Consider the following 20,406-nt stretch of genomic DNA (forward strand, 5'->3'; position numbering starts at 1 on the left):
CACACAGACCCATGACCGATCGAGCACCTTGCCTTCATAAGTCCTTCCATTTCCTGGTTGTATTTAAATCGGAATATCAAAGATCTGCCTTAGGGTTTGGGAATGATGATTAAAGGAGAGCATGTACCCACAGTGCCATGTATGAATAGTGCCTGGCACACAGCAGAGAACTCAGAGTAGCACGTACCTCACCGGACTGTGCCCAGCCTGGAGCGGGTGGGGAAGAAAGCAATGCACGGATAAATCTCAGTGTAAAACGCTTCTGGACACCTCGCCCATTTTGGCCTTGAGTGTGGTCCAGTCAGAACTAAGAAGGGTGGACTGCGTCCTGGCTCATTGGAAAGGAGCTTGCAGCATAAGTCTGATGACCTTAGTTCAACGCCCAGAACCTACATGGTGGAAGAATGCTCCCTGTAACACACACACACACACACACACACACACACACACACACACGCACACACACACGCACAAACACACACGAACACGAACGCACAAGCGTGCTCACACACACATAAATGAGAAAGATTTTTAAAGAAACAAAGACACCAGCCAAGGGATAGGTCATGAGGCTGCGCGTGAAGCCCAGAAGTTATGAGTTCTTGCGCAGGCTTCAGTTTTGTGAAACCCCGCCCTGCCTCAAATCTGCGCGTGCGCAGAGGATTTGGCGGGAAGGTCCAAGGCTTCACTTGTGCAGATCAGTTTAGAGGCCGAGTTCAGATCGACGAGAGCCTTAGTCCCTGGCCCCCAGTCTTTTGACTTTGGTGTGCTCTCTGAGAAAAGATTTCTAAGCAGGAACTCAAGACTGGCTACTTTTCTGAGGTGCTAGAGGAACCCTAGTCAGTGTGCGAGCGGCAAAGCGTGGCCTCCAGAACCTGGGCGCTTCGAGGCTGAGGTAACCTCCCCGCTGTCTGGTGTCCCTGTGAGATTGACTTTGAGAGTGTTTTCCGCCTTTGAGGGCAGATTCTGGGCCCGGCCCCACTACCCCACTTGTAGAGATCCCTTATCTCTGAAGTTACCTTCTCAGGCCTGGCTTGGGGATTGTCTAGCACATCCGTTTGATATCAGGCCTTGAACTGTAGGCTGGGCACTGGTACAGATTGGAGGCTTGGAGAGTGTGGAGAGCTGGGGTGGCAGTGAGGGAGAGAGAGTGGCGGCCATGAGCACTGGCCAACCACCAAGTCTCAGTCAGCCTCCAGATGGTAACCAGCTCAGAGATGATGAGAGCTATGTTTTCTGGGCTGAGGAGTGTTCTTCAACCTTATCATGTCCAGGGCGGTGCGATGTTTGCCTATGACACCTCTCCAGCTTTCTCAGATCCCCCCACCCAGTGCTTCTGTACAGAAACTTCCAGTTAGTCAAAGAAAGTGTTTATTCTGGCTAATAACTACTCCCTAATATATGTTCAGACACACACACACACATACAGAGAGAGAGAGAGAGAGAGAGAGAGAGAGAGAGAGAGAGAGAGAGAGAGACTTTCCATTGAAATGTGACACAGGAATATCACATGGTTTTTTTCCCCCCATGTTTCGTTTTGCATTCTTTCTTGCTTGGTGGTTTTGTTCATTTCTTTCTTTTGTTTTGTTTTGTTTTTCTTTGCTTTGGAGACTCATAGAATCAGGGTCTCATGTAGCCCAGGCTGGCCTGAAACTCAGCTAAGGATGACCTTAAACTTCTCACCTGCCTCCACTCCCCTGAGTGGTAGGATCATAGGTATGAACTACTGACCTATTTTTTGGGGCTGGAGAGATGTCTCAGGGATTAGAAGCACAGGCTTCTCTCTTAGAGGAAGCAGGTTTGATTCCCAGCACCCATACTGTTATCAGTAACTTCATTTCCAGAGGATCTGATGTCCTCTTCTGGCCTCTGTGGGCACCAGGCTCAATGTGGTGTATAGACATATATAGAGGCAAAACACCGATACACACAAAATAATAATAATAATAATAATAATAATAATAATAGCAAAAACAATTATACTTAAAGAAAAAAATGCAAAGAAATTACTTTCCAAGACTCCCTGTTTTCCCCAGGAAGGGCATGTATATGTCTTCAGTTAATTAGGTATCTATCTGTTTGGCTTTTTTTTTTACATTTCTTTTTTCATGTGTGTGTGGTGTGTGCATGTATTCACATGTGTGTGACACCTGAAGTTGATGTTGGAATTGGCCTCCATTGCTCTTCCACCTTATCAATTGAGGTGATTTCTCTCAATCAAACCCAGAGCTTGTAAGTACAACTAGTCTTACTAGTCAGCTTGCTGTGGAGGTCACCATCTCTGCCTCCTGAGGCTGGGATTCCAGGCCACCAGGCATTACATGGGTGCTGGAGAGACTGGAGACCCTCTTGGTCCTCACTCTTGCATGGCAAACACTTTAATCTCTGAGCTATCTTGTCTGCTCTCTTTCCCTTTTTGAGACAAGGTCTGACTCTTGAGCCCAAACAGTCTTCAAACTTCTAACAGTTCTCCTGCTTCATCCTCCGAGGGTTAGGATTTCAGGTGTGAGCCATGATGCGTAGCCCCAGGAGCCATCTTTGACCCTTTCCTGTACCTGGTCCCCAGATGATGAGTGGACATCTGTCAGGGCAGTCTACACTGCAGCTCTGCTTTTATCTCTAAAGGCCATGCAACTGTTAACTTCTGTCCAGAACCACAGGAGTCTGTGTAACGTGGTCCTGTTCATCTTCTCCTGTTTCAAGTTGTCTTCATTACTGTTCTGTTGTTGTGAAGAGACATCATGACTAAGGCAACTCTTATAAAAGAAAGTATTTAATTGGGGTTGGCGTACAATTTCAGAGGGTTAGTCCATTATCACAGTGGCAAGCAGGCATGATGCTGGAGACAGCTGAGAGCTACATCCTGATCCACAGGCAACAGGCTGAGAGACACACAGGGTCTGACACCTCAGAGTCCGTCCCTATCAACACACTTCCTTCAAGGCCACACCTACTTCAATAAACTCACACCTCCTAGTCCTCCTCCTCCTTCTCAAATGGTTTGCCAACTGGGGACCAAATATTCAAACACTTAGCCTCTAGGGACTATTCTCATTCAGACCACCACACAGGCTGTTTCCTACATCACAACCAGTAAACTGGACAGCTGCAGTCCTAGAAGGTGAAAGGCTCAGGCAAGAGAATCAGGAGTTTAAGATTATCCTTAAAGCGCCTGCCTAGCAGGCACAAAGCCCTGGGTTCGGTCCTCAGATCCGAAAAAAAAGAAAAAAAAAAAAAGATTATCCTTAGATACAGTTAAATGCCTGCCTGGGCTACATGAGAACCTGTGTCAAAACAGCAAAGCAAAGCAAACAAACAAAATACCACCAACCATCTAGTGTGTGTGTGTGTGTGTGTGTGTGTGTGTATGTGTGTGTGTGTGTGTGTGTGTGTGTGTGTGTTATTTATATACATGTTAACATGAGGATGTGTACAGATGTGCATGCATGAAAAGGCCAGAGGCTTTTATGATGTCCTTCGACGCTTTCTTTCTGATTTTGGGTAGGCTCTGTGATCCATAAGCAACCTCATAAGGAAGGCTTTGTCCCTTCTCTGCGCTTCCTCCCCAGATGATGTCATCCCCTCTAACAGCTCCAGCTTCACTGAAACACTGCTGACTCCATTTTGCATTTCCGTCCTAATCTCCGTCCGTCCCTTGCACAGTAGGACACTGCTTCCTCAGTGTAACCATTCTGTGTGTAAGTCCCGTCAGACCTCACAGAAACAGAGCTATAGGTTCTGTCCCTCACAGCTCTTTCTCCAGAGTCGGTGAGCACTATTGCTTACCCAATTTCCAGAAGCCGCCCTTGATTCCTGTATCCTTCCTTTTCATTAGCGTAACGTGTCTCAAGTCTGGTTATCACACAGACGCTCCAGGTCCACATTAGCAGCAACTCTGACCTGGAATAACAGCAGCTTCCTGAGCCTCTCAGCTCCTGCGCTTGACTCTCACAATCCTTTTCCTCTTAGCAGCCACATATGAAAATTCCTAAAGCAGTGATGGCACCATGGGTAAAGGTACCTGCTGCCAAGCCTGATGCTGAGTTCCATCTAGGGGTCCCGCTTGGCAGAACTGACCTCTGACCTCCTGGGTTTGCTGTGGCATATTTGTACCTACAAACAAAATAGAAAATTCTGAGATTAAAGATTAATTCTGAGTGTGCTAGTACACTCAGCTGCTGGCCTGGTCTTAGCCTTTCTGTTGGCCTAATCAGATGGCCTTGGGGTAGACCTGTCAGTTTAGTGTGAGTAGTAGGGATAGAACTGGGGGCCACATGCGTGCTGAGCATGAACTCTACCACTGAGCCTCACCAAAATGCCTGTCTTCATAGACTTAGGGAGTACAGTTTTATACCCCAATATCTCACCAAAAACTGAATTAAAGCTAATTATTTAAAATATTATTAAAAATATTATTAAAAATTATTTTAAAATATTTCAAATTTCTTGAGTAAATTTTCTTCCCTTATATAAAGATGAGGTTTTTGTGGGTTTGTTGTTGTTGTTTGTTTGTTTTGTTTTATTTTCTTTTCTTTTTTAAGAAGGGGTTTTGCTGTGTAACCCAGGCTGCCCTTGAATTTGCAGCCATCCTCCTACCTCAGCTCCCTCTACACCAGCTTCATTTTTCTTATTAATTTCTTCAGAGAGTTCCATTGTTTTGTGCCAAGAACAAAGCTGTGTGTTCTGGGAGCTTTCTTTCACACTTCATGTCCCTTCTGTCTGCCTTTAGAGGTCCTTGAGGTAGGTGTCTCAGAGACACAGGCTATATAGCTCAACGTTGTAAAAGATACTTTCTTTTTCTTGCTTTCCCTTTGCCCTTCCAAAACTGTCACTTTGCTTCTCTTTCTTCCACAAACTTCTAGTTTACTGCTTTAAGCAGTAGACCCAGTTGGTCTAACCAAAAAAATAAAAAGCCCCATTACCTGCAGTTTTACATGGAAATGATCCCTTGGACAGGTAGAATTTTGAGAGTGAAGTCAGTGTGATATGAATGCTAGTAGGTTGGTCATCATGTTGCAGGCTACAAATGGTGGGTGGAAGAAGCCAGTAGAAACAAATGATCCATCCATACACATTGGGAGAGTCACATCAGCAGCTTGGTTTGGTTAGGAGAGGCTGAGCCCCTTGGAAAGGAGCTCATATATGACCCTCCCCGGTTTTAGCACTAGATGTTTAAAATGAGGACTTGACTGCTCCAAGGTATGGTTGAGGGGAAGGTTTTTTGTTTTTTTGTGAATAAGGGAGATACAGCCAGAAGCATCTGGAAGAGCAGTGATGAGAGAAGAGGGGAGAGAACAAGACAGAGGACCAAAAGGCCGAGAAGAACAGAGAGAATCAAGAAAGCACATGGCTGAAATGGCAGGGTTATATAGGAATGAGACGCTGAGGAAAGCTAGGGAAGCTTAGGGTAGGGACCTTGTGAGAAGAGCTGGGGGAGCCAGCTCCTCGGTATGTTAATAGACACCACCGCTATTTGCCACCTGTTTCTTTTGGACCTGACACTGGGTTGGATAATGAGATGAGAAAATACTGTTTTCTAGAGTGGGAATGCAGTCCTGGACCTATTCAGCAGAGGTAACTTCCATAATTTCCATTGGCTTCCTATGGTTTAAGGGGAAATGGAAGATTTACTTAGATGAATGAGTAATTTAAGAGTTTGACTTCTGATTTATTGAGTCGTTTACTAAGACATTTTAATTTCATTTTCAGAGTATCTTTACAGCGATTGTTTACCCTTCCCTGCTAAACAAAACCAAATCTGGCATCGCTCTAAAGGCAGTTGTTTTTTTTTTTTTTTTTTTTTTTTTTTTTTGCAGCACAAAGGCTGGTGTTAAAGGTTATGTTTTACTAGAAAGGGTCGGAGGAAAATAGGTAAAAGAACAGAATGATCTCAAGAAGCATGAAAATACCCAAGATGCTGGAGTAGACCCTCAGTCTCTTCCTGTTCATATTTTAACACATTTTTTCTTGAGACAGGGTCTTACTATGGAGACAAGGCTGGCCTGGAATTCACAGATTCACCTATCTCTGCCTCTGGAGAGCTGGGATTCAAGGTGTGAGCCACCACACCTACACTTAACACTGTTTGTTCTCTGTGTAGCCCTGGCTATCCCGACACTCACTATGGATACCAGGCTGAGTCTTCCTGGTCATCTTCCTTCCTTGAGAAGAAAGACATGTCCAGCTCTCAGAGAGAAATGTGGCATAACTCTTCATACCCCAAGTCACAATTTTCATAACAACTGATCTGAAAAGTTGATATTTTGGTTTAATATATTTGAACCAGGATGAGTTTGCCTGGAATTACCTGGGTTAAGGAGTGCCTGGGGATATAGTTTAGTAAAATGACTAAACTATGATAGGCTGGAGTGAAAACTTTATGGACCAAAGGAATCATACTATTTTTGTTTGTTTGGATTGTCTTTGTTCTTTGAGACCAAGTTTCTCTGTGTAGTCCTGGCTGTCCTGGAACTCACTCTGTAGGCTGACCTTGAACTCCTGAGTGCTAGGATCAAAGGCATGCGCCACCACCTCTCAGCTAGGAAGCATACTCTTTTTTTTAAATTAATTAATTAGTTAATTATATGAGTACACTGTAGCTGTCTTCAGACACACCAGAAGAGGGCATCAGATCTCATTACAGATGGTTGTGAGCCACCATGTGGTTTCTGGGATTTGAACTCAGGACCTCTGGAAGAGCAGTCAGTGCTCTTAACCACTGAGCCATATCTCAGCCCAGGAAGCATACTCTTAACAATCAATTCATGGGTTGGGGATTTAGCTCAGTGGTAGAGCGCTTGCCTAGCAAGCGCAAGGCCCTGGGTTCAGTCCCCAGCTCCGAAAAAAAGAAAAGAAAAAAAAAAAAACAATCAATTCATGTAGCACTCTGACTGAGAGTAGCATTTCCTCCTTTGGTGAGGTTGCTTCCCCCCAATGTCCCCTAAAATTAAACAGTTTAACCTGTAAGTGCCCTGTCTGCAAAAATCTAGTGGAAAGAAACAGGCTTTGAGATTCTGAATCGACTTCAGCTATAGTAGGAAGACCTCTTGAGACTACCAAGGACTTTGGAAAGAGGAGAACGTGGTCCTGAGACATGGGTGATGGGTTTGTAGAATCAACAGGATCCCCTATATCGCTCCCACACTCATTTGTGGTCTCAGCAGCTTGCCACGTTAGGTTCACTGTGTCCATGTGTTTTGAATAAATGTAGACAATATTTTCCAATGTGGTAGGGATATTTAGTGACTGGTGACTGTGCTTCCCTACTGTCACCTTCCACGGCAACCCATTACCACGCTCATTAGCATTCGGTCCCCCATAGGTTCTGTGTACTGACCCAGATGTTTCTTTATGTGAAACAAATTACTCAAACCTTGAAAAATCTTTCTTAGATGTCTTTTAAATTTAATGCTTGGGAAGCTCAAGGGAGGCTCAGGTCAGATGGTGTGTCTGGGTTAAAGCTAAACAGTTTTGCTCTCTTAAATTCGCTTTTCTTGCAAAGCAGTAAGAGGAAAACTTTTCAATAAAGGGTTGGAGGGGGTGGCTCAGTGGGTAAGACTATTTGCTCTGCAATCATGAGGATATGAGTTCAAATCCTCAGCATCCATATAAAGGAGCCAGGCATAGCCATGCTTGCCCATAACCCCAGCATTGAGGGGGTGGGGGGTGGGGACAGAAGGGTCCCTGGAGCTCAATGGTCAGCCAGCCTAGCCAAAACAGGACACTTCTGGTTCAGTGAGAAACCTCATCTAGAGGCAGAAAGGCAGAAATCGGTAGAGGAAAATTCCCAGTTTCCTGCTTTGGCTTCCCCATTGCACACACAGGAGACGCACCTGCACACTCACATGTGTGCACCATACACACATGCACACAAAAGGCCATCCTTCATTGCTGATGCCTATATAGTATTTTGGGGTTTATGAGGCAGCCATTTATAACATCTCCTTTAGTCCTGCAGTTTCAGGAGAAGGTAGAATCACTGCTGTATGTGTAGACACTAAGAAATGAAAAGGCTAAGTAACTTCAGGACTAGGACTTCATATAAATGGACCACTAGCAGAAGTGGAACTCAGACCCGGTGTTTTAGCACATGCTTTAGTCCCAGCACTTGTGAGGCTAAGGCAGGAGGATTTTGAATTCCAGGCCAGCGTGGGCTACATAGTGAGACCCTGTTTAGGAAAAGAAAATAACAACTCAAGGTATGATCTCCTAAACTCTTAGGTATGTTGCACAACTAACTTCCTGAACTTTTCTGGATTTGTTTTCTTATATCCAGATTTTTAGAGTCTGACCTTTATTTTATAAGGTCCCATCAAGTTAATAGTTCCTGGCACCTAATGTCACCATGACTACAGTAGTCTGTAGCTGGTCTTGGCTGCTTGTGGGTTCTTCTTTTTCTCATCCTTTATCCCCGCACCCCAATTTTACCTCTCCTGTCATGAAATAGGAGAGAAAGAAGGATAGAGGGGAGAGAGAGAGATCCATGAATCTAATCTCCTTCCTTTTGTTTCTTCTTTGAGCATGACTACGAACAAACCACAACCAACACCCCTGAATGACCACCAGCCACCAACCCTACCTATTGAGGCTTTAGTATTTATTTACTCTCTGAAAAGTTCCCAGAGGGGCTGGGGATTTAGCTCAGTGGTAGAGCGCTTACCTAGGAAGCGCAAGGCCCTGGGTTCGGTCCCCAGCTCCGAAAAAAAGAACCAAAAAAAAAAAAAAAAAAAAAAAAAAAGTTCCCAGAATTCCAAACGTCACACAACTGCAGAAACTATCTGGAGCTGACAAAACCACACCTCTTATGGAGCACCAGGCAATCCATCGCTGCTTTGGTCAGTCTGAAGCAGCCCCACATCCCACATCTGGGATTAAAACGAAAGCACGTTCTTATAATATTTTTTTTAAAGAAAGCAAAATTCTAGAATTGTCACTAGAGTGGCCAAAGTTGGGAAATAACCATATAAAATTTGTAAGCTACCATGTGGTTGTTTTGGATTATGCTGTCTAATCTTTATTTTCTTTTTTTTTTTTTTCTTTTTTTCGGAGCTGGGGACCGAACCCAGGGCCTTGCGCTTGCTAGGCAAGCGCTCTACCACTGAGCTAAATCCCCAACCCCTAATCTTTATTTTCAAACGAAGTAGTATGTGGTGTTTGTATCTGAAGCAGGCCCAGCAATGAATAGGAATAGACCTCAGCTAGAAGACAGTTGTTTTCCTTTTCTCAGCCAGCCAGCCATGAAGTTTACACTTTGGACTTTCTTTCTTTCTCTCTTTCTTTCCTTCTTTCTTTCTTTTTAAGATTTATTTTTTATATATGAGTACACTATAGCTGTCTTCAGACACACCAGAAGAGGGCATGGGATCCCATTACAGATGGTTGTAAGCCATCATGTGGTTGCTGGGATTTGAACTCAGGACCTCTGGAAGAGCGGTCAGTGCTCTTAACCACTCCAGCCCTGGACTTTCATTTTTAGCAAATGTCCTTCATTTATTTTTCTTAGGCCTTAGGCTATAAGGAGAGGACTAGATCTGCAGCGCTCTGAATAACTTGAGTTTCTGAGGCAAACCTAACCCTTACCAGGAGGGTTCCCTGCCTACTTAGAAAAATCATCTGGAACCAACCCTGATCCACTTCACTTGGACTCCTGCCATACCCTGAGCAAGGGAAAATTACCATTTTTTCCCTCAGGATGTGCGCAGCATTTCCTCTCTGGTAGCTTTGCACTTGGCAAAAATCACTTTTCTTTTTTGACTGAAATCCTAGTCTAAATAGTCCCTGCCTCTAAGCAGCCAAGGCCAGACACTGGGGTATCTCCTTACTTAATGGCCCAAGCTTGAACTTAGGAAATTCAGTTTCTTTGGCACTTAGCTTTTATAATGCTGCCGTACAAGATTTTCCTCTGCTAAACAGAAATGGAGTAAGATAATATAGAGGGGAAAAAACAGTGAAATTAGTACGGAATGTGACAGTGCACGCATGAAATCCCAGAACTCTGGGAGACTGAGGCAGGAAGATTGTTGAGAACGAGAGACAAGTCTGGGCCACATTAGCCACATTAATGAGCTCAAGGCTTTGTAGGGATGCACATGGAAAGCCTGTAGTGTGATTTTGTACTTATAATCTTGATTTCTTCCTCTCTGTAACGCAAAGAAAGTAGGCTAACAAAGTAGTTGATAGACACACACTCCAATAGTGCTTCAGGGGTTGGGGATTTAGCTCAGTGGTAGAGCACTTGACTAGCAAGAACAAGGCCCTGGGTTCGGTCCTCAGCTCCTATAAAAAAAACAAATAGTGCTTCAGTCTCCTGGTCTGAGTTTATGCTGCAGGTTGCATAAGCTGTGACAAGTGAGATAATACATATTCAAAACGCAGAACCCCTGCAGCAAAAGTGATTGTTAGCTGGCCACACCCTGTAGCCCCGGCTTGTTTCAGTAAATATTATTTGGGGGTTTCTACCCCACCTTAGATTGTTTAATTCCTAAATAAAACACATAAAATCTTTATAATACGCTTTAAACCACTGGATCTGGGCAGACATTGACCCTCTGTGCTATTTTGTCTATTTCCCTGTCAATAACTCCAGGCATTACTTGCCATGTTTGACCTGGGACGCTCCTATGCCAGCAGGCTGGCTCTCATGGTCATGCCTTCAGGATCCACCTACCTCATGGCACCTTCTTTCTTCTTCTTCCTTTCTCCTCCTGTGGTCTCTGCCTTAGACACTGAGCCCAGGAACTGAAGCCCTGCCTATGTCTCTTCGTCCTGGCTACAGGTTGTAGGCCTCTTAATTCAACCAATAGTTATGAATTAAGGAGTTAGCTTTGCACAACAAAAGCTGGTGTTCGGGAGAATTCTGTCTTGAGGCAACTAGACTTTGGGAAACAGAATTTAGCCTTGCAGTACATAGCTATAGACCAAACCTCAACACTAGCTATTCAGAAGGCTGAGGCAGGAAGGTCACCTGAGCTCAGTAGCTCCAGACGAGACTGGGTAACTAACACACCAAGACCACACCTTTAAAACAAAACAAAACAACAACAACAAAACCTGTTATCTCAGCCCTTTGGACTTTGGTTGAGGTTCCCTCTTGCAGATGATTCTAGCTAGTGTCATGTCGACACTAACAAACAAGCAGACAAACAAGAAACTCCGTAACTAATCAGCATAGTCATAAAATAAAAAATTAAATCTCGAATGTTGTGTATGCCTTTAATCACAGCATTTGGGAGGCAGAGGCAGGTGGATCTCTATGAGTTTGAGGCCAACCTGGTCTGAAGAGTAAGTCCTAGGTCAGCCAGGGCTACACTAAGAAACCCCATCCCAAAAACAAAACAAAACAAAACCCAACAAACCTGAATGTTGGTTTTGTGCCCTGGTATAAACATGGTTCTACTACAGCATGCATCCTCACTGTACAGGTAAGAGAATGGTCCAGTAATAATTGCTGTGCTGAGGGAGCCTGGCTCATGGCCACTGATACTGTGTTGAACATTTTACCACTGAAGAGAAGCTGTGGACTAGATAGACTTCCTTCCCTAGAGTTAAGGAGCCATCTTTAGCTTTTTACTGATTACTATTTCTACTTTTTTTTTTTAGGCTACCATCAACAACGATGAGTTTAAAACCATTCACCTACCCATTTCCAGAGACGAGGTTCCTTCATGCAGGAACCAATGTGTATAAGTTCAAAATCAGATATGGCAACAGTATCAGGTAATTTGAAAGTTAGGAACAGAGCTTATGCAAGCTCAGGCACGTGTGTTCCCCCAGGTCATCCTCTCTCTGCCTCCCTCAGTCCAGAGAAGTGACTGCAATAGCACCTGATCAGGCTCTTTCCCAGGTACTTAGAGTTCATTGTATTTGTGGTTGTTATAATTTCCTAAATAGGGGCAATATACCTTTGAGAAGATATTTCTTAGAATTACTTTTGCTTGGATTTGTCTCAAAACATGCATGCATGCATGACATACATACATACATACATACATACATACATACATACATACATACATAAAATTGTAAATAGGGTTGGAGAAATTATTTGTAAGTTAAGAGTACTGATGTCTCTTCCAGATTCCAGTTCTGTTCCCTGAACCTATGTGATAGTTTCTCCTGTAACTTTACATCTAGTGGCTCTGATGGCCTTCTAGCCTAGCCTCCACATGCACCACATGTATGTAATACACAGACATCCATACAAGAACGCTCTATCTATCTATCTATCTATCTATCTATCTATCTATCTATCTATCTATCACCTATGAAATAACAGGCTGGAGAGATGGCTCAGCAGTTAAGAGTGTATATTATGGGGATTGGGGATTTAGCTTAGTGGTAGAGCACTTGCCCAGCAAGCGCAAGGCCCTGGGTTTGGTCCCCAGCTCCGAAAAAAGGAAAAGAAAAAAAAAAGAGTGTATATTATTCTCCCAAAGGACCCAAATAAGGTAAGATTCTCAGAACCCAAGTCGGGTGGCTTATAACTGCCTATGACTATAGCTCCAGGGGATATGATACCTTGTGTCTCTGAGGGAACCCACACACATCCATACACCCATTCACATCCATACACATCCATACACACACATCCATACACACATACATCCCTACACACACACACACACACACACACACACACACACACGCCTGACGTAAGAGCTTGGAACTAATGAGCAGATACAGTGTGTCAGGTAAAAATTTTAGAAATTTAATTAAAAAAAAGAAGAACCCGGGCTGGCGAGATGGCTCACTGGCTAAGAGCACTGACTGCTCTTCCAGAGGTCCTGAGTTCAAATCCCAGCAACCACATGGTGGCTCACAACTATCTGTAATAGGATCCGGTGTCCTCTTCTGGTGTGTCTGAAGACAGCTACAGTGTACTTATATATAAGAAACAAATAAATCTTAAAAAAAAAAAAAGAACCCAGACATATGCCTGTAATCACAGCACTGAGGAGATGGAGGTGGGAGAGTCAGGTGTTCAAAGCCAGCCTGGGCTACATGAGCTTCTGTCTCAAAACAAGCAAGCAAGACAACAAACAAGAAGTCAGTGCTATAAATAAGCAAATTTTCTTTTGGATTTGGATTTAATTTTGGATTTGACATTGGTTTATTAAGTAAGACACCAAAGAAACAGACAACACAAAAAAATAATAAATTACAATTTATTTTTTAATTATTTAAAGAGGGTTTCGAGAGAGTCTCACTATGTAGCCCTGGTTGGCTTGGAACTCTCTATAGACCATGAATGGACAGAGAATCTTCTGCCTCCCCAGTGCTGGATTAAAGGTCTCTGCCTCCACTTCTGGCTATTTAACTTTTAAAAATCGTCAAAGGTCATTTTAGCAGTAGTGCTGGAGAAAGTATTTACAAATGATGTATCTTTGAGGCTTTTAATCTCCAGAATGTATAAAGAAGTGCCAAGGGGCTGGAGAGAAGGCTCAGGGGTTAATAGTACTGGCTGCTCTTGCAGAGGGTTGAGCTTCTGTTCCCAGCACCCACATCCTCCAGTGGCTCACAATCTAACTATAACTAACTATAACTATAACTCCAGTTCCCAGGGGTGCAGCACCGTGTAGCCTCCTAGGACACACACACACGCACACGCGCACACACACACACACGCGCTCACACACACACGCACACAACACACACACATACACGTGATATACAGAAATTCATACACTTACATTTCTACAAATCTCATCAATGCCCAGCTCAATAGAAGAGCTGGAGAGTATTGGAGGCTGGAGAGGTGGCTCAGTGGTTAAAAGGGCTTGGTGCACAATTATGAGAAGCAGAGTTCAGATTCTAGCACTCACAACTGAGCTGGGATTCACGTGAGTGCCCATAACTCCAGCTCTGAGGGATCTGACAAGCTTCTCTGGCCTTTGCATATACTCAGGCAGATGTGACCTCATATATGTGCGCCTACACTCATGCAAACTCAGACAAAAATAAAGTCTTCAAAAACTGAACAGCACTAGAATGTTGTATATGCTTGGGCATTGAGTCTTGAGAATATTTTGGTTTGGGGATGATATGAGAGAAAGTCCATTTCATGTGGATCTGTACTGGGGAAAGGTAGGAATATATTAATAACCCTCTCATGTCACTATAGATATTCTCTTGACACTATACAAATCTTGCCTGGCCTGAAGGTATAGCTCAGTAGTAAAGCACTTAGCTAGAATGTTCTGGGTTCAGTCCCTAGTACCATAAAACAGAAGCAAAAACTTGGAAAAGTCAGAGTTTGGGATTTTTACATGGTGGTTTAAGGTTAGTTGCATTGAAGATCTGAGATCATGATTACAGGTTTTGAACTCTACTACATTAGAATTCATTGGTTTATTTCCTTTGGTTGTTGAGGTGCTTTGTATAGCCCAAGCGTCCCTGTGCTGTAGCCTCCTGAATGCTGGATTGTAACTACCATCTGCAACTTTTGAGTTCCTGGATTTGAGGGTTTTCTGTTTTGTTTTTTTAGACAGGGTCTCATGGTGTAGCCCTGGCTGTCCTGAAACTCATGATGTAGACCAGGCTGGCATAGAACCCACAGAAATCTACCTGTCTGTGCCTCCTGAATACTGGGATTAGACATGTGCCAGTAAGCAGGACCTAGGTTGTGTTTTGATGAATGTTTTACTCAGCTTGACATTATAATATGAAGCATTCCATTAGTCATCTGGAAAGTTGATTCATTAACTTGTATAGGTTGTCTAAATAATGACAGAGTTCATTATATAATACCAAGTAATAGTTGTTGGGGCTGGAGAGATGGCTCATTGGTTGAGAGCTCCCACATGGCAGCTTACAACCGTCTGTAATTCCAGTTCCAGGGGACCTGATGCCCTCATACAGACATACAGCACCGGCAGAATACCAATGAACATAAATAAAATAAAAACAAACAAATTATTTTTTAAAGTAATACCTGTTAATATTGCTACCAATCTTATCTGGGGAGTACTTAAGTTATGAAAGCTGTGAAACCCACAGTGATGGATATAAGTTTCCAAATTTCAAATTTTTCTTTCAAAAACGCAAAACTTATTATTGACAACAAATATCGTCAGGTATTTTGTTTGGACATTCCCACCCTACTCATTTTTGAGAAAATACAAGTATTTTTCCATAGTGCTTCCTGTCTTACTGCGTATTGTGTTAGTTAGGGTTCTCTAGAGGGTCAGAACTTACAGAGTAAATTTTTACCCTGGTCATGGGTATATCTAACATGATATAACTATCCCTTGCCCAGCTGCAGATGCATTATGAATTTTAGAATAGGTGGCAATGTAAAAGAATGACAGGCATTCTTTTAGTATCTCAAACTTAAATATGATAACCACTGATAGTCTCTTTATTGATGTTTATTACATGATGAATAAATCAAGGAAAGAAAACACAAATATCTGTACAAACACTTTAACAAAATGTGGCAAACATTTATATCAAGTATAACCCTTGTTTCTGCAACTGGTCACATGGTCTTAGCTGATATGTATAGTTACTGTCTTTTACTACCCATTCTATATTTCCTCTACCCTCAGTAAGCACCTCAGTAGGTCTTGGTTCTGTTCTTAGAGGAGTGACCCAGACCTTCATTCCTGATGAGTCTAAGGCCTTTGTCATCCTGCCTGGACTAGACTGTTGTAGTTTCCCATTGACTTTAATCACAGGACATGCCAGCACCAAGACTCTCCGGCACTTCAGACATAACCTCTCTTACCTCCATTGTGTAGAGGCAATCCAGTCTCCCCTTGGTAATCTCGATCAATCACTGCACCTACCACGCTTATTTGTTTCTTAGCCTGATGGCTTAAGTGCCCAGGGGGAAGTCTGCACTTCCAGATTGAAGGAATGTTTGTTTTTCCTCCTGGCAAGAGTGCTCACCCATCTGGAACCAGAACTTCTAGGCCAGCAGATCTTAAGACTGCAGAAACACGAAGCAGAATTTTTCCGAGTGGGTCACTAAGGGTGGTAGTGAGTGTAACTATTCCCTTTTCCGCCCCTTAATTCCTGAACCTATGGATCCTGGCTATCTGAGAAATTATAGCATGTATTGGACACTGATTCAAAGCATAGCCTGCCTTCTGCAGAGCCCTGCTGCAGCTGTCCAGGCTGCTGCACCTGATTGTCACTGTCACTGTGTCTTCAAAGGGCAGCTCCATCTTTGTATCAGGCCAGCTGCTTCAGGATGTTGGGGAACATGGTGAGACCAGTGGTTTCCATGATCATGAGACCATTGTCACACTTCTCTGGATGTGAAATGAGTCCCTTGGTCAGAAGCAATACTGTGTGGAGTGATATAATGGTAGATAAGGCATTCTGTAAGTCCATGAATGATGGTTGTGGCAGAAGCACATGCAGGAAAGGCAACTCCATTACCAGAATAAGTATCTACTGCAGTAAGGACAAGACATTGTCCTTTACATGGAGGACGTGGTTCAGTGTTATCAACCTGCCCCTGGTTGCTGACTGGTCACCCTGGGGAATGGTGTCATATCTGAGGCTCAGTGTTGGTCTCTACTATTTGGCAGACCTGGTACTCAGGAGCAACTTTAAGCAGGTCAGCCTTGTGGAGTGGAAGTCATGTTATCAAGCCTATGTATAACCCCATCTTGGCCACTATGGATCTTTTGTTCATGAGACTATTGGGCAATGACAGGAATGCCTGGGGGAAAGGCTGACTGTCCACAGGACGGGTCTTCCTATCTACTCAGTTATCAAACTCTTCTGCTGACGTCACCTTTGGATCAGCATTTACATGGGACACAAGTATCCTCACGTCCTTTGCCCATTTAGAGAAATCTAGTCACATACTTCTTCCCCAGATTCATTTCTCACCACTTTTCCAGTCATGTTTTTTTCAAGTCCCTGACAATCCAGCCAATTCATAGACTACAGTCCACGAATCAGAGAACAATTGTACATGTGGTCATTTTTCCTTTCAAACAACATGTATGACCGTGTGCACTGCTTGAAGCTCTACCCATTCTAAAGACTTCCCTTTGCTAGTATCTTTCAGGGATGCCCACCAAGGGGTTGTAATAATGCTGCAGCTGTCCAGGGCTAGGCGGTGCCTGCATAGCATGCAGAACCATTGGTAAACCAAGCTCTAGTTTTTTTTTTCCTCAGCCAACCAATCACAGGACATATCTGTAGCCAGAAGCTTTTCTACCCAGCCATTTTGTTCCCATAAGCTTTGACTTCCCCTAAGTTTTGACTTGTTCCCCAACTAGCTTGTAACTTTATAATTCATTTATTCTCGTCTGTGGCTACCACATGGCTAGTTGCCTCTTCTCAGCTTCATTTGTCTGGCTTCTCTGAGTCCAGGGCAAAATCTTTCACTCTTGACTCTTTCCCAGAATTCCCATTTCTCTCTGCCAGATGTTCCACCTTCTAATCCTGCCTCAGCCAATTGGCCATCAGCTTTGTATTGACAGGGGAAGCTTCTGCACAGTGCACAAGAGAGTGTCTGTGCACATACCTCATAAGGTTCAGGCTTGAAAGCACTTGGCATGGTAATGGGGTGGAAACCAGAAGCATTTGGACAAATTCTTCATGTAACTTGTTTGTGCATCCAGGATCTGCTTGGGCCCAATCATGCCTTGATAATGGATTACTGCTGGACACATCCTATTTCATGACTTGGTGGATTAAATTAATACCCAGCCCACGATAAGCAGCTCAGGTCACATGGCAACATGGTGGCCCATTGTCAAATGGTCAGTTTTCATTAAGGGCCAATATCAGACCAAGAGCTGACTTTCAAAGGGAGAATGGTTGTCTGCAGATGATGTTAGAGCCTTGCTCCAAAATCCCAAAGGTATCTTGTGATTCACTATAGGAACCTTCCAAAGGCTTCAAACAGTGTCACTGACTCCTCAAGTACTATCAGGTCTGCTAGATCACATGGTCCAAGTGGTAAAGTAGACTTCATAGCAGCCTAGACCTGTTGAAGAGCCTTCTCCTTTTCCAGCCCCCACTGAAAGCTAGCAGCTTTCCAAGTCACTTGATATATGGACTGGAGTAACACCCAAGTGAGAAACATATTGTCTTCAGAATCCAAACAGGCCCCTCTAAACATGTCCCTCTGCCTCCTTGGTAGTAAGAAGATTCAGGTACAATAACCTATCCTTCACTTTAGAAGGAATATCTCTGCATGCCCCATACCACTGAACTCCTAAGAATTTCACTGAGATAGAAGCGCTTTGAATTTTGGATGGATTTATCTCCTGTCCTCTGATGCATATGTGTGTTACCAACAAGTCCAAAGTGGTTGCTACAACCTGATCACTTGGTTCAATCAGCATGATGCCAGCAACATAGCAGACCAATGTAATATGTTGTGAAAGATATAAACCATCAAGATCCTTTCTGAGTTATGACATAGGGCTGAAAAGCTAATAAAATTTTTGTGGTAAAACTGGAAAGGTATACTGCTGGCCTTGCCAACCAAACGCAAATTACTTCTGGTGGTCCTTACGCACAGGTACTGAGAATAAAGGCATTTGCTAGATCAATGCTGCATACGATGGAGGATCCTCCCGAGATACGATACTGCTTTTGAGTCACTATTTCCCCTGGTAGAAGCAACTCTAAAGGCATCCACTTAGTCTTTCCAACCATAATAGACCTCTCCATAGGTCAGGGAATCAACATGAAAATTCTGTCAACTTCTTAGGATACCTGTCCCAGTTATACATTCTGGAGCTGAGAAAAAAAAAAAAAACCACAGCATGAGTCGGGGAATCCTCTGAACTTACTGTGCGTGGGACTTCAGCCAAAACTGCACGAATCACATGGCCCTTATAAACATCTACTTTAACTGGAGGCCCAGATGTTTCTTAGGGTCCCCCAGAATCTGCATCAGTTCAGAACCAGTACATATTAGACCCTGGAATATCTGATTGTTCCAATCCTTCCTCCAATGTATAGCATTACCCTTTTAAAAGGCTGTGCGTCCCTCTGCGGAAGGACTGGAGAAAGGCGAACAGTAAGACTCATAGGATTTTATCAAGGTCCTTCATCACGGGAGCCTGGTTGTGCTTTCATTTAAGGGATGCTGGGTCTGCAAACTGGCTCAAGTCTAGAAATTGGTTCACAGGCTAAGATTTCCTTTTGCCAACAACCATTTGTTTGAGAATTTTTCCACTTATACAGATCAAACAAAAAATTCAGTAGGTTTCTTATCTATTTCATGCCTGGAAACACCGTGCTTGGTTAGCTAATACCAAAAGTCCATGAGTCATGCAACCATAAAAATCACTTTGGCTGTGCTGTGCTTACAGATTAAGGCATTCTGGACAGTGCTTTGTCTATGCTCCCCACTTAGCCATTCAGTACTGCCACTGGGCCCTGGTCACTCTGGGGCCCAAACAAATTCACTGCATTTAATTCAACCAACTAAGCAGCAGTGTCTCCAACCTGGAGGTCTGACACGGGAAAAGGGCAACCAGGAAGCTCTTTGATGTGCTGGTGCCCATCTTACAGGGTCAGTGAAGGGGATATCTTTCTGGCCTTCCCATCGTGGACTGTCGGGTTTTACGCAGCGTACTCACTTAGCATTGTAGTTTCCCTGTGCCATAAATCCCTTCATCAACACTAAGCCAAGGGTATGAGGCGTCTCCAGCTCCTTTTCAGTAGGCCATCATTTGAGAAACATTCCAGCCAACTATTCAAGCAAACATTTTGACATTTGTACAAGCTTACATATTAAAACTAGACTCTGCAGTCAGTGAGCCTATATCAGTACATTCAGCCTGATTTTTTTTTTTTTTTTTTTGAGCTGGGAACCGAACCCAGGGCCTTGCGCTTGCTAGGCAAGCGTTCTACCACTGAGCCAAATCCCCAACCCCCGAGCCTGATTTGTTTATGTTCCTCACACCATTATCCCACACCCTTGAACTCCATCCCCACAGGTGCTCCCCAGGCTTCTGCTTGGACGAATTAGCAAATTCATTAAGCTCCTCAGTAGAGCAGTCCTCATGGGCTGCACGTTCTTTTGTTTGTTTGTTTGTTTGTCTATTACTTTTTCCCAGAAGGACAGGATTTTCTGTGTAGCTTTGGCTGTCCTGGAACTTACTCTCTAGATTAGGCTGACCTCAAATTCACAGAGATCCCCCTGCCCCTGCCTCTCTTGTGCTGGGATTAAAGGCTTGTACCACCATGTCCAGCTATAAACGTTCTACCACCCCTGTAGGAGCCTGCACAGCCTTGAGCCTGCTTGTATGTCTTGAGGCAACTATCGGTGGGTCCTGAGGGTAATTAGTAATACCTGACATTTCCTTCAGGGAAAGTCACTGCTGATAGAGCAGACAGTGAAGGATTGATTTCCTCAGTCAATGGTGGTGAGATTAAACTCTTGGGAATCTGAAGGTTCAAAGTTCTCAGTTTCACTAGGGTTCT

At 43.7% G+C, this 20,406-nt stretch overlaps 1 protein-coding gene across 3 annotated transcripts in view; it reads left to right on the plus strand.

Annotated features, from left to right (window-relative positions):
- The first annotated feature begins 660 nt into the window (after positions 1 to 660).
- Majin (membrane anchored junction protein) overlaps positions 661 to 20,406 on the plus strand; it is a 36,126-nt gene continuing 16,380 nt past the window's right edge. The window contains exons 1-2 of one of the 3 annotated variants that reach the window (XM_087583702.1): positions 661 to 895; positions 11,599 to 11,715. In XM_087583702.1, coding sequence (XP_087439828.1) covers positions 11,615 to 11,715 — 101 coding nt within the window. In that variant the 5' untranslated portion in view covers positions 661 to 895; positions 11,599 to 11,614. The remainder of the gene's footprint in view (positions 896 to 11,598; positions 11,716 to 20,406) is intronic. The other 2 variants (XM_087583707.1, NM_001024291.1) reach the window with 2 other exon arrangements.

Source organism: Rattus norvegicus, chromosome 1 (genome assembly GCF_021556685.1).
Source record: "Rattus norvegicus strain SHRSP/BbbUtx chromosome 1, alternate assembly SHRSP_T2T, whole genome shotgun sequence".
Classification (NCBI taxonomy): Eukaryota; Metazoa; Chordata; class Mammalia; order Rodentia; family Muridae; genus Rattus; species Rattus norvegicus.